Below are 13,888 nucleotides of genomic sequence, written 5' to 3' on the forward strand. Positions count from 1 at the left end.
TTTATACGGATACTGCCAGCCATCTGCTGGCTAGTCTCAATAGTACCACTCATGTCGATTTTAAATGTACCTCTTTCGTAACATTAACTCCTAAAAATCAATCGAGATTATGAATCGAAAGCATGGTTGATGTGAAGAAATTCTCTGATGAAAGCGCGATCAATCAACCATCACGTGGAAGCAAAAACTTGGCGACTTGTTGGCAGCTTCTGTACTCGAGTGATCCAAGACGGCAAAGGCGCAAGATGTGATGGGTTCAAGGTCAAACTTCAAGTGGGCTGGATTGACTTGGCAAGCAACGATCTGTTAATCATGAAGGGATCTTGATCTTAACAACGGAAAACAATGTTATCGAGGCGCCACTTTATGCAGTAGCATTTACAGGTCCCGCACCCTTTCTAACATGTTAGTCGTATCCTATTTTTCTAGACTGCTCCACCCTGTTGGCTCGTAGTAGGAAATGATTCATATAACGAACCAAATCTTGTATGGTCTGACTATGTCGGCATTTTGCTATGAGCTTACGGTTTCCTGGTCGAGGTTATTGCCGATACGTCCAAATTTGTCTTCAAACTCACGAGTCGCAAAGATTTTATATCTACTGTTGAGTTTTATTGATTCCGACAACTCGCAGACTTATACTAACTTGCTTTCAAACAGGAATATGAAATACTGTCGGTACGCAAACTACCACGGCGAAATAGTTATCTGGCTCGGAATGTGGATACTCTGGATCCACTGCTTTACAGACAATTGGCAATCCGTGTCAAAGATATCACCATTATTCGTTGCTGGACCGGTATTGCGTGTTTCCGGAGTGCCGTTAGCAGAAGCTATTCCAGAGAGGCAGAGAAACGGTATGTTGCGAGAGCCGATTATCAAGCTTATAAGGCTGCTACTCTAAAGGTATGTGTTGCTGCTCGTGATTTCGCAGGTGCATAGAACTGACCTCTTGATTTTTTTTGTAGAAGTCTTATGGTTTTCCAAGAATCTTCAAGTGACGAATGAGAGTCAACCAGTGCCTGGTAAGGCAAGTTACTTCGTCAAGCCGACGAATGACAAAGTGTTGCTTGTCTTCGCATGATTTTTCGTGATAGAAGAGCCAGTAGAAGAGCAGACAGATGCGTAGCAACCTGCTTGAATTAGATAACATGTACCGCTTTACATATCACAGATAACAAAGATTCGCATACTGTTTAATTACGTCTGTTAGCTTACAATGAAAACTGCTACGAGCATATTTGAAAGGCACAAAAAGGTGGGTGTTGCTGTCAAGGATTGTATATCAAACAAGCAAGGAAAGTCTTTAGAATAATTCTCATTTGGGTGATGAACAGTCTTCCCCTGCGCCATGGTACTTCGTGAATTAAAAGGAGTTCATGTAGCGCCACATACTCCCCCTCAGAACGTCTTATGAAATGGTTAGTTGCCTTCAGCGTTAAAAGTAGGTTTGGGTGCCAACACCCATTCGACCATTTGTCCAAGAAATAAACGACAAGCAACGTCAATGTTGCTTACCTAACAGTGAAGAATTTGGTGGGTAAGGGTGTTCATAGATGGACTCAAACATTTCCATGAACTTACAGCAAGCAGTGTCATCGACACTGGAATCGTCGGCAGCTCTATAATAAGATCCCAGAATACAGATCGACGGTCTGATGTTTTGACATTGTATGTTCGTTCGATGCTAAACAAATAACACAACAGTTAGATTCAGCATGAATTGAAAGGTGAGTTTACGGAAGCTTGAAGGACTTACAACGTGTGCAGTATTTCAAAGTACACTATTGCTGAGAGTATAAAAGACATCAAGCAGAGTATCCACATCCACTTCAAAAACATTCCCAAAGGAGTAGATTCGACTAGACGACCTCCCCACATACAAAATACTGGGTAACCGAACAATAAAATCAACAGGGAAGCTTGTGTCAACCAAAAGGCTTCAATGACCATCACGATTGCTTGTATCTGCTTTAACCGAAAAGACCAGCTCGATGTATCCCACAAGTCGATGGTCCGTCGAAGAGTGTAGCCGAAATCCATCATACCTTGTTTTTCAAATTGAAAAGGTTGGGTTTATTGAGATGATTGGATTTTGCCAAACAAAGACTGTACACAACAGCATTATATTCACCCAGCGAGTGTCGTTTGCCCTGCTCATAACGATCATGAAGTTGCTTCCAAAATGGTGCAGCTTCCCTGCATACACTGGATGAATGAATAGGCACATATATTGCAATACGCTCAGAGTCCCCATTGGTTTCAAATATGACTTTAAAGTATACCTGCCAAACAAGCACGGATTCGTAAGAAGTCAACATTCATAAATTCAATTAGTAAAGGACTCACATGTGCACATCTTCAAGTATCGTCTTAAAGTCAACACCCCAAAAGCCGATTCGTCGGATTAACGACATTGAGAATGTGTAGTTGGACATGATGAATGGCTGGTCTGTTGACAAATGGCCTAGATAAAAGTGCGTCATACCTAATTAAGAATGAAGGGAGATGTTTCAGTCACCACAATATGTTTGGCGTCGTGTACAAAAACACAATGCATCGGCCTTCGAAAGTCACGAAACTGCACTCACACACATCGAGAACTCTCACGAATACATTAGTGGCCGTGTACTTGCGACAGTACGAGTTGAATCCCACCAGAAGAGCCGATTCCGGATTTGCGCATTTGGATAGGGCCAGTTCACCTGTCAATGCAAAAGGTTACAAACTGCTTGAGCAATGTTAAGACTTTTGCCTTACATTCGTTAATGTACAGTTCAGGGATTCCAGAATCGGCATCTAGCACAGTTACCATTTGATCTTTTATAGGTATTCCTCGTGAGGTGAGGATCTTCAGAGTCTGTCTGGAAGCATGATTGACTAGAGCAAACGAAGGAGTTATCCTGTTTCTGAAGGGTAGTTGTAGACAAGAGACGTACCGTTGGAGCCTTTCCCCTTGACTTCTCCTGCAACAGCAAAGAATTAATCTCAGAACCACACAATAATCAAAAATGCGCGAATTAAGGTGACATACCAGGCATCAGTTTGTGCGCCGTAACAATAATATACGAAAAAGAGCCTTTAAACTCCTTCACCAATATGTCTGCTTTAGTCTGGTACCCATCTTCACGTTCTTCCATAGCCAGAACCACAGTATATGAGTTGATGGCATACTTTTGCGCGGCGAGTTGGTTCAATGTATATCGAAGACAATTCAACTCTTCTTGCCAGTTTGGGATGATAAAGACATGGTGGTATTTGGTAGCGTCCAGTTGATTGTTTCTGGTGATGCATGCCTTTATGCTCGTAATTGAGACCCACGAACTGTAAGCCATTCTTAAGAGCCATGAGAAGGCCAATGGATAATAAACTAATTGGAAAAAAGAGTTTGTTTCAGTACACTCAACTCATCACACGATTCGACAAACATTCGAGTTCGGAACTTGATCAAATACGATACCGGCAAGGAAGTACGCAAAAGCTTGAGGCGCCAAGATGGGACCTATAATGAGAGTTGGCAAGACCAGCAGTGCGGCGGTGCTGAGAATTTTCGTTAAATTTTCTTGTGTGATTTTGTTGGATTTCTGGCGTTCATGTCCGTTGGACTCCATCGAATTTAACCAATGAAGGAACAAAGAGAAAACCAAACAAGGTCAAGAAATTGTTACCAAATGTTGTTTGCTCTGTTTTGGCAAAAGCCTCGAGATGTTTGTTGATTTTGAGGCTGTCTGAGAGGCTGTGGTGAGGCTTAAATAGTGTTTGGTTTGGAACACAAAACAGCTACCACAACACAACTTATAATTAGGCAAGGACTCTACAAGATGCGTTCCCAAGTTGCAGAATTTTATAGTGGTAGAACCGTCTTCTTGACTGGAGTCACTGGTTTTGTTGGCAAAGTAACTTATCGCATTCGTTGCAAACAATGCACCACCTGCGGCGTTATAACACTCTGCTTTGTGTAGGCGGTAGTCTTGAAACTTTTAAATGCATGTCCAGATATCGAAAACATATATGTATTGGTCCGTACCAAAAAGGGCGTTGCTCCAACAGAGAGAGCTCGAACCCTACTTTCCAACTCAGTTTTCAAAGACATCACAGTCAAGCAGCTCTCCAAAGTTACCTGAGTGGAAGGAGATATGATGATGCCGCTGCTTGGTATGTCTAGTGAGGCCCGATCGCTACTAGGAAAGAATGTATCGGTGATCATCAACTGTGCTGCCATCGTGAGTTGGAATCGACCGCTGGTCGAATACATACAAATGCATGTAGCCGGACTGCAAAGGTACGTATTCAACGGTGTGGGACATTTTGAGCTTTATTGTGTTATCTTGCTTTGTCTCTATTGTGAAGAGGACGAAGGCAAAGCTGTGACGGGTATACTTCATTCAGATTATATCTTAGCTTACCACGCTTTCATCATTAGCATCATGGATCTGGCACGTGAATGCAGCTGTCTCGTTGCACTGGTCCAAGTATCCACTGCCTATGCAAATTGTGAGCAAGCCCGTCCAGAGGAGAAGATCTATCCTGTGAATGTCAATCCTCGCGCCATGCTAGCAGCATTAGAATGGATGACGCCTGAAATGTGGGAGCTCTTGAAACCAAACCTTCTTACCAACAAGGTCAATGCATACGTATGGAGCAAACATTTGGGAGAAGTGTACCTGTCTCAAGAACGACAACACTTGCCATGCTGTATAGTGCGTCCGTCTATCGTCGCGGGCGCTTGGAAGGATAATCCTGGCTGGGTTGAAGGATTTCAAGGAATGACTGGAGGTGAGACCGGCATTCATTTTTGCTTGACACTGTGCCTTCAAATCTTTTATGACGCTCTTCATGATTTAGCTATCATTGGAGGTGCTTCAGGAGCAATACGTTCCGCACACGGCGATGCTTCGTATATATGTGATGTCGTGCCAGTGGACATTGTCGCCAATACTATCATTGCTGTTGGATGGCGAACAGCTAGTCTAGCATGGTACTCGGACGCCAAGATTCCCTCTAGCCCCTCAATGCCATTGTGTTCCAATTTTCCGGCATTCACGTCTGCCATTATGTCTGAATTGCATGCTGTCAACAGCACCAAATCAGAGGTTGGGGAGGCCTCTATGCTTGTAAATACTGAATCTAGTGACGAAGGTACTATACCTTCAAAAGACGTTACCGACAAGTCTACTACCGGCTCATCGGATGAAGTCACTTTGACTCCTGGTCATGACCTTGTTATCTATCACTGTACTTCGGGAGAGTAAGTCATCAAAACAGTTTTCAAACGAAGCGCAACAATTTTCTAAAAGCTCATGTCCTCACATTTGCTGTCTCTAGTCAGAATCCTATAACATTGGGCCAATTGTTTTGTGGATATCTAACCATTGCTGCAAGAATTGTCCCTTTCCATGGACGCATACGACATCCAAACTTTAAGTACACAACGAACAAGCTCTTGAATGGATTTTATGAATTCTTCACACATACTCTATTCGGTAAGGGGTTTGGTGAGTCGAAACATGAGTATAAGTAAGTTACTCATCTCGTTAAGCAATTCCACAGGGTATATTGTCGACGCAGGTCTTGCATTAATGGGCAAAGAAGCTGGCTTGACCAAGTTTTACCAAAAGTGGAATGCTGTCAAGAATGTAAGTTTGCACACATCCAAACCGAGTATTATCTCCAACAGACTAATTTGTTTCCAATATGTGTAGGATTTGACAGAATTCTTATGGGTCAAGGGCCCCTTTGTATCAGACAACATGAAAAAGCTAGTAGACGAGATGAGGGACGACAGTGTATTTCATATCGACATTTCAGAGGTACATTGGCCTGATTATTCAACGGATGTATATTTTGGGATCAAAAAGGTATGGAAATGTGGCCCATTGCATGTCGACCAACTTGTGCTCTTAATTTACGTATTCTGACAGGCATTTCGTTTTTCAAACCCATCTAGCACTTGCTAAAACAAACAGTAACACGTCACGACGAAGACAAGTTGAACTTTCTTCGAAAACAGCAACATGGAGCGGTGACGTTGTTTCAGCAGGAAGGAACATTTTGGTGGATGAAGGAAGATATTCTCTTAGTATGGGTCCTGCTCTCCTTGCTATGTTATCTATGTGCGCCTGTAGTACTTGGAAGGTAATACTGAATTGAATTCATAAGTCCGCATCGTCATGGTAGCATTGGATCCATTTAATTTGGTGTGGATTCAGGTACAGAGCGGACTCCAAGACGGGAGAGATTGAGTGATTAGAATGATAAATGATGGATGACAAGGGAATTTTACTCCGGAATCTAGTACTTTAAAATGTAGATGTGTCTCTGCTCGAAAACAAAAATTTGCCAAGGTCGTCAAGAGTGAGGTCTTCCCTTCGCGAGAGCAATTTTATTTAAGTCAGCAACAACGACAACGTGGACAAAGAAAAATACGCACATTACTACTACCAAGCGACGGCTATTTTGCATATTACCGCGTAATGTTGCAAAGGTGTGAGTAGGCGATTTGTTGAGCTTCGACCTTCACTGTCGACGGCTGCACCAGTCCATCGAGACCTGCGTTGTGTCATGCACCCCGTTATCCGGCTCCTTTTCAGTATACCTTTGGTGATGCCGGGGTTTCGGTGCTTGAAAATGTGGCGACTGAAGTCTGCACGATGATCTAGTCACACACAACGATACCTCGTTTTGACCTATCAATGTTGGAACTCGACGTGTTTCAAAGCACACAGCAAAAAGCAGCATGACAGGCCAATAAGAGGTTGAAACTTCCAGAGTATAAGTATGTAGTTCCCTCTAAACAGAAACCCACGTCGCTTGGGGGATCCCAATGATGTTCCCAGCTCACTTTGACTTGTATAGCTGCTTCTCGATGTTCATCTTACGTCAACACAGTGGCTCTTCAGTTCACAGCACCCCCATCAAAATATTTGCTTTTGGCCTTTGAGATGACTTGGAATCGTTCATTGCTGTTGAAATGCCTTTGGCGTTAACAATTAGTGTACATCAGCGGATCACTCTTGTATAGCCAGGGTGCCCGGTATCTTGAATCTCTCAAGCTCTCACTATTTTCGAGTCGGTAAGGTGATGGCTGGTATCAAAGGAGCTGAAAATGCAGGTCGTTGCAAACCAAATGTCGATGGTTCCACTATTTCGTTTCGTAAAAAAGCAGACACTTTAAGCTGATCCAAGTATGCACATTCTTCTTTTACACCCGACGTTAACAATATGAGAGGTGCGAAAAATGCATCAATCACGATGCTTCGGCTGCGAACATGGTGCGCCAAGTGAGGTTGAAGTCGGACTGGGAGCACAGAGTTCCAATCGTGAAGCACCGGTGAGTTCACTAGTGTATGGCGAAGACGTCCAGCGTCTTGGCGCCCTCTCCTCCTCCTCTCGCTCTCAGTCGTGATGCATGGTAATTTCAATATCAAGAGTTTTGAAGAAAAGTCCTCATGATGATGCAGTTCCAACGCACTTTGCACCCAGTTCCGATAGTTCGAGCACTCCAGTGCGTGACAATTCGTATATTGACGTTGATTCAGTCTCAAAGACACATCCATTTGACGTCCTTTGCCACCTGTTTGTGTGGACGATATGGCTTGAGGCGAAGGAAGCTTATCAGATAGAGATCGAATAAGTCAAATCAAGCGTGTTACCTCACATATAAAGATCCGATCTTTATATTAGCTTCAAGTCGAGAACCGCAGAAGACGACTCTGGTAAAACAGAAAAAGCATTTTTAAACTTTGCGGAGCTATACCGCGACGACGACACGACCAGCTGCAACAAATATGGGAAGAGCATCTAGAAAATACACGGGAATGCGCCCATCGCCTTAAAATTAATTTAAAATTTGCCAAAAAGGTGGTATATCCGCAGAGATAAGTTCAAACAACAATGACCGGAATTCGAAACTTAACAATATGATAGGCTTCGTTTGATCCATTTATAAATATGACGCATATGCATTGGATATTCGTTCCCTTGAACCCAAGCGCCGCTGTTATGACTCCTCTGACGTATTATCGTGATGCCGACTCCGAGTTTTCAGAAAGCTTGTCATTTGGCATCCGGCCGGCCGGAGTGAAAATTTCTTCCGGGAAATTTCGGAGAGCAGTTTATTTTCTTATAACGTGGCGATAAATTTCAATATTGGTGATTTTATCGATATGGATTTGCGGTTGCTGCTCAATCCAGAAGACGGCAATGATGAGGCAATCGGCCATGACCTCTCACGATACCCCAGAGGATCCTACTCTGTATCACCACCAGATCTACAGCAGAAAGAGTTGGGACTTCCGATAGTAAGCGATCTCTCGATATTGCATTCTACGATGCATGCATCACCACCACCATCAACGGCAAGCCAACCTATCCCTCCATCATCCGGTCAAGATCTGCCCCCGAACTTCTCACAACATTCTCCCCCTATACATTCCCAACGAGATGGCGGGGCAGCATCCTGGCAGCCTCATGGACGATCTCCAATATACCGACCCCACAACTACCAACCCAACAACTACACGTTTCCAGTAGCTACAGCAGGGCCAAAACATCATATGCAGCAGGATAAAATACCCAGCACTCTATCATTACCGTTACCCACTCGTCCTTTTAGTTTTAGACCACCGTCTACCTTCTATAGCGGATCAGTTCCACCAATAGAGCCACAAACGTATCAAGCACCCACTCAAATGATGGAACGTCCAACAAATGTATTTCAGATCTATGCGCAAAGGGTATCTTACCCACTAACAGGGGCTAAAAGCACATATGATGACCATTATCAGCCTGTGGGTCGCTCTCCGAATGATCCTTATGCAAGACATCATCCTCATCCAACATCGGCGTCGTATCCAAATACAACAAGTGGGCTGTCGCATCAATCCGCTTCCGGTCTGCAATATGGACTCGAGCCGGTGCACGAGAGGTTCGTTCATTGGTTTGTTATGAGCTCAAAATTTTGACACTCTCAGGTGTGAAGGCAGTGTAATGGAGGAACTGACGTTCGTCAACACCCTAGGAGGATACGCGTGTCAAAAGCCTGTAATTATTGCCGACTTAAAAAGCTGAGGCAAGTCTCGACCGGGAGTTCTCGCTGTTCTATGCTTCCATGTAAATTTACAAACAGTTGACCCTGCGTTTCACTTATAGGTGCAATGGTGAACAGCCCTGCTCCTCGTGAGTGTGGATTCAATATTGAATCACCCCAAAGAATGTGTCCATGATGTCAAACAACCAGCACGTTCCTCACATTCGTCACGTTTTTAGATGTAAAAAGAATAACAGGATGTGTGAATACTCTGCGGAATCAAATAAGAAAAGGGGCAGGAAGCCTAAAGGGATGAGGGACGTGTCGGACGGGACGCCGACATCTTCACACAACTCACATTCACCGTCTCCAGACGAAACACAGTCTAGCAGTAATAGTACATATAGTTGAGTAGACCACTGCAATTAAATATTATACACATAAAGATGGTGTCTATCACTTGGGGTGATCACCTTAATTCCGCTGGTTGCGTTTCCGATTGGAAAGTATAAAGCAGAATAGGTTCAAGTTTTCTTGTTGAGCGCGACACAGCATCCGCAGGCGCTCATTTTTACTGTATAAGATCGAAAAGATTGACCTCCCTCTTGTGGTATGAGCTTTCTGCGAGCGACCGACAGCAAACCACCGCTATTGGACGCAATTGGCGGCCTTGCCAGCGAAACCTTCGCCAAATGGCATAAATCAATCACGATTCACGAACATTAAGAGCCATTATGCGAACTGCGTCATCCTCGGGGATCAGTCTATCTCAACTCATGTTCTCCGAACACCCAACGCGAATCATCTACAAGCAGTCAGACGATGGCACTTTGGAAAAGCATACCGTATCAGCAACCATACAGAGACTTTAAAAGTCATATCTAAAGAGTCCTATAGACAAGATCTGTGAGGTCGACTTCTATTTGCCTTCCTTGAACTTTAATCAGCGGACAATCATGGACTGGATCAAATTTTTTTGCTTCAATTTGGTCTTGTTCGTGTCTGCTGTCGTCGGCAAGTCTCTCCATCAGAACGAATTGCTAGTATTCAGGGTAAGGTTACGTGCTACTGTCATGCATCAGCACTTTGATTTGAACATTTCGCTCGACCTGTCTTTTGGAGATTCACGCCAACAAAGTGGCTAACTCTTATCTATTTTCTTAATCAGATTACAATCCCTATCATGACAGGATGTCTCATCTCCGCATACGGCAAATGGGCAAAGGGTTTGTATTGGATCGTGTTCTTGGAAGGTAATTCCTTGTGACGAAGCTGATTCCCAGCTTGCATCAAAAGATGATATATGTACCGGTCGCGCTGATTTTTGACTTGATTTAGTCGCCTTATTCGTATGTAACCTGTTGGGAAGATTGGTGTTTGAACGCACAGAGATTCCAATCATATTCATGTACATCATTGGAGAAGCCATCATATCCAATATCATCGCTGTCTCGCTGCTTTCCATCTGGACTAGATCGAGAAGGAAAGCAGGCCTATCACTGAATGAACCGGTCTTGCTGGACGAGACCTCCGTTGTGATACCATTTCTTGTTCTAGCTCTTTCTCTTACAGCTGTGGTTGGAATTATTGGTGCGGCTATATTGAACAACATATCAGTCGATTTCTTTTTGGACTTTTTTGCCTCGGAATCCGTAGGAACTATTCGTAAGTGTTTGGCAAAAGCCGTTTTTGTTTGGTTTTGATCGAAAATCACAGCAGGAGCCTTTTAAACTTGATTTTATGATCCGCATGATACGTAAAGAATCCGATCGACACGTCCGATCTCGGTGTTTTCACCGATCGAGGTGTCACGTCACTTAGACGACTGAAAGCTAATCAAGAACTACATGATCGTTTAGTGACGTTGCCGGCTGTATTGCTCGTGTCTCAAACTGATTGGAGACATCATCAGTTGACCTGGATGAGAGTGCTTGCTGCTATTCTTCTGTCTGCAATTGGTAAGGTCAACTTCTTGAACCAAGTTCATGTGTTTCGCTCGGTCTTTAAATAAAACTCTTCTAGTGATTGCAATACCCGTAATTGTGAGCTTCGTTTTCGAGACACCAAATTTAGTGGGACAACCCTCCGATTCGAAAATCTTTTGGTCCTTGGTTTTCTCTCTACCAATATTGGCTCTGAGTGGTTGTACACTTGGGACTACGGGTCTGACGTGTGCCCTTCTACTATTCTCAATTGCTACACCAATGATACGATTTCTTCCAGGCAAGCTCTTAAAGTCGCATTGTTGCCATACAATTCTAAATCTTCCTCTTTTCAACAGGCAGCTTTGTTTATGACGACCACCAACTGGCACTGATGTTACTGCTCGTGTATCTCAGGTAAAGCGCCGATCATTAGCAGAATCTTACAACGCAGAGTTAAGTGCCGTTTCGGTTATTTTAGTATGTTGCCATTTACGGTAGTGTTGGCCGAGAGGAATCGAATCCTTGAATCAGTTGAGAAACAGGTAGATGACCGAACTGCCGATTTAGTAAAAGCGATTCAAGAAAAGGGAGAATTTATGAGCTTCCTCTGTCATGAGCTGAGAAACCCGTTACATGTCGTGCTCTCGATGTCGGATATGGCCATGCTCGATAATCCGAACAACGAATATGCCAAAGCTTCGATTACCGCTGCAAGATACATGACCGACTTATGTAACGACGTACTCGATGCCACCAAACTTCAAAGTGGCAAGACAAACATTGAACCACAATGGGGGGATCTAGTCACTACGCTTGGAGACCTGTGTCATGCAATGTCACTTCATGCTACGACGCTGGGAATCCGTTTGCAATACCATCCTGATTCCGATGTACCAGACAGAGTCTTTGCAGACAGTCTACGGTACGATCCCTTGATGATGATTCTAGTTTCAGTGGGTGAGATATTGATTTTGAACCATTCATAGATGGAGACAGTGTCTTACGAATCTCCTGGCCAACTCCTGTCGATTTACCAAGCGTGGTGGTAGAATTGATGTCTACTTGCATCTGCTCAAGGACGGCTCACTTCCTTTGGATCATGTACGATTGAGGTGCGCCATTGAAATCTCAGCTTTCTTCTCGGACTTCTGTCCGTCTAATTTATCGAGTGCTTTTAGATGTGAGGTCACCGACACAGGAATCGGCATAGATCCATCACACATACCGACACTCTTCATACCATTCAGTATTGCCAGTCAAAAGACAGCACGAGAGTATCAAGGATCGGGTCTAGGCCTGTCCTTGAGTTATATGCTTGTCGACCTCATGGGTGGTAAACTGAGTGTAGAAAGTCAACTAGGTGACGGAAGTCGATTTTGGTTTGAATTGGTGGTCCCGACTGAGAAATCAAGTCATCTCGTTAACGTTGATCACGACGTTGGTGATGCTGATCTCGATGCCACAACAATGGTTGATATAGAAATGGTCGAACTCACGTCCTCAGCTGTGATTGCTCGCAATGACTCGTCGGGCGCAAGGCATGAACGACCACGAAAGACTATCGCAAATGGTCATTGGACTAGGAAATTGGTCAGTCCTGATGCTAATGCCATAGAAGAAGAAGAACCACGAAGATATTACAGAAGGAATGATGACAATAGAACAACAAGGCCGTCGAACGCTCTAACCACAACAGCAGGACCGGCAGTCATCGAAGAGAAGGATATCATTGTGTCAGAGTCCACCACTTTACTTCCATCGACCATACAACCACATCAACCAACCACATCTTTAGCACTACCGTATATTCTTCAGAGTACTTTGCCAGATAGGCATCTTGAAAATAGTAGCTCAGCTCTAGCCACACATTCTCGAATCCTGGAAAATATAGCAATGAACGATTACGATAAGGCCCAAACGACAGCTGCATCGGATACCACAGATGACCCTATCGTTGGTTTTCTCGTGGTTGATGACTCGGATGTCAATCGTGCACTGTTGAAACGTATGCTTAACCGTTTGGAGCCCCGTATGAAATTGCATATGGCTTGTGATGGTCAAGAGGCTATTGATCTCGCAGAGAAATACCAGTATCGAGTGATATTTAGTAAGTTGGCGGGACAAACTGATTTAAAACAAGTCACATTGCCTACTAATTCAATATCTTGCTTTTTCAGTGGACTTGCAAATGCCTAGAGTTGATGGTAACGGTGCCTGAACTATGCAAGTTATCATGTTCCGACTCCCTCAACAATTTACGCGATCTCGTAGGTTGGCAAGCAATTGCTCATATAGGAAAAGCAGGCCTCAATATCTCAACACCCATTGTCATTACAACTGCTAATGCCGTGACTCTAGAAGAAAGATCTCTTGGCCAATGCCAAGTCTTGTGCAAACCATTTCTTTCAAAAGATTTGAAGGCCATTCTCGACAGTTTACATAGTGTAGATAACACCCTAAAAAAGTAGTTCATGGTTTAGAATTGATTGTACATTAGGAATGTACGTAGCTAGCAACCTGTAAACTTTAAGCACGAGAAGAAATCTTCATACGAATAGCCGACCATACCAAGATCGCCGACAGTTTTAATATCGTGCAATGCGTGCATGTTTGAAGTGTACAGGAGCTGATCTGCATGAGTCAATTCTGTAATACAACGCTAGTACTTAAGTGCCTCAATATAATTATGGTATAAGACGACCCAAAACATCAGAGCCCCAAGTCGCTCATTTAGGAAAGGCGCAAGCATCGAATCTATCAGTCCTGCTATAATGTTCCTCATACCGCCGTTCCAGATGCGATTCTGTCACGGCTGCGTAGAAAGTTGATTCTATAGGTTTATCTGAAGCGGCCTTCTTCGTGACATTGAGGCCCTATTTACGTTCTTCGCGAGGTGAATTACTAGCAGGGATACTAGCAGGAATAGCATTGTTAC

The 13,888-nt window shown here is 43.7% G+C and overlaps 1 protein-coding gene across 1 annotated transcript; it reads left to right on the plus strand.

The window, feature by feature from the left end:
• Window positions 1-9,984: 9,984 nt before the first annotated feature.
• On the plus strand, window positions 9,985-13,421 carry SmJEL517_g02344 (uncharacterized protein; the record flags this gene model as incomplete). Its single annotated transcript, XM_031168272.1, has 9 exons — window positions 9,985-10,080; window positions 10,197-10,281; window positions 10,367-10,693; window positions 11,310-11,367; window positions 11,432-11,875; window positions 11,940-12,065; window positions 12,132-13,060; window positions 13,131-13,157; window positions 13,225-13,421. 9 exons carry the CDS (start codon window positions 9,985-9,987, stop codon window positions 13,419-13,421), a joined length of 2,289 nt encoding a protein of 762 aa, XP_031025737.1.
• Between the last annotated feature and the right edge of the window lie 467 nt (window positions 13,422-13,888).

Source organism: Synchytrium microbalum, assembly GCF_006535985.1.
Source record: "Synchytrium microbalum strain JEL517 chromosome Unknown SmJEL517_scf0009, whole genome shotgun sequence".
Lineage (NCBI taxonomy): Eukaryota > Fungi > Chytridiomycota > Chytridiomycetes > Synchytriales > Synchytriaceae > Synchytrium > Synchytrium microbalum.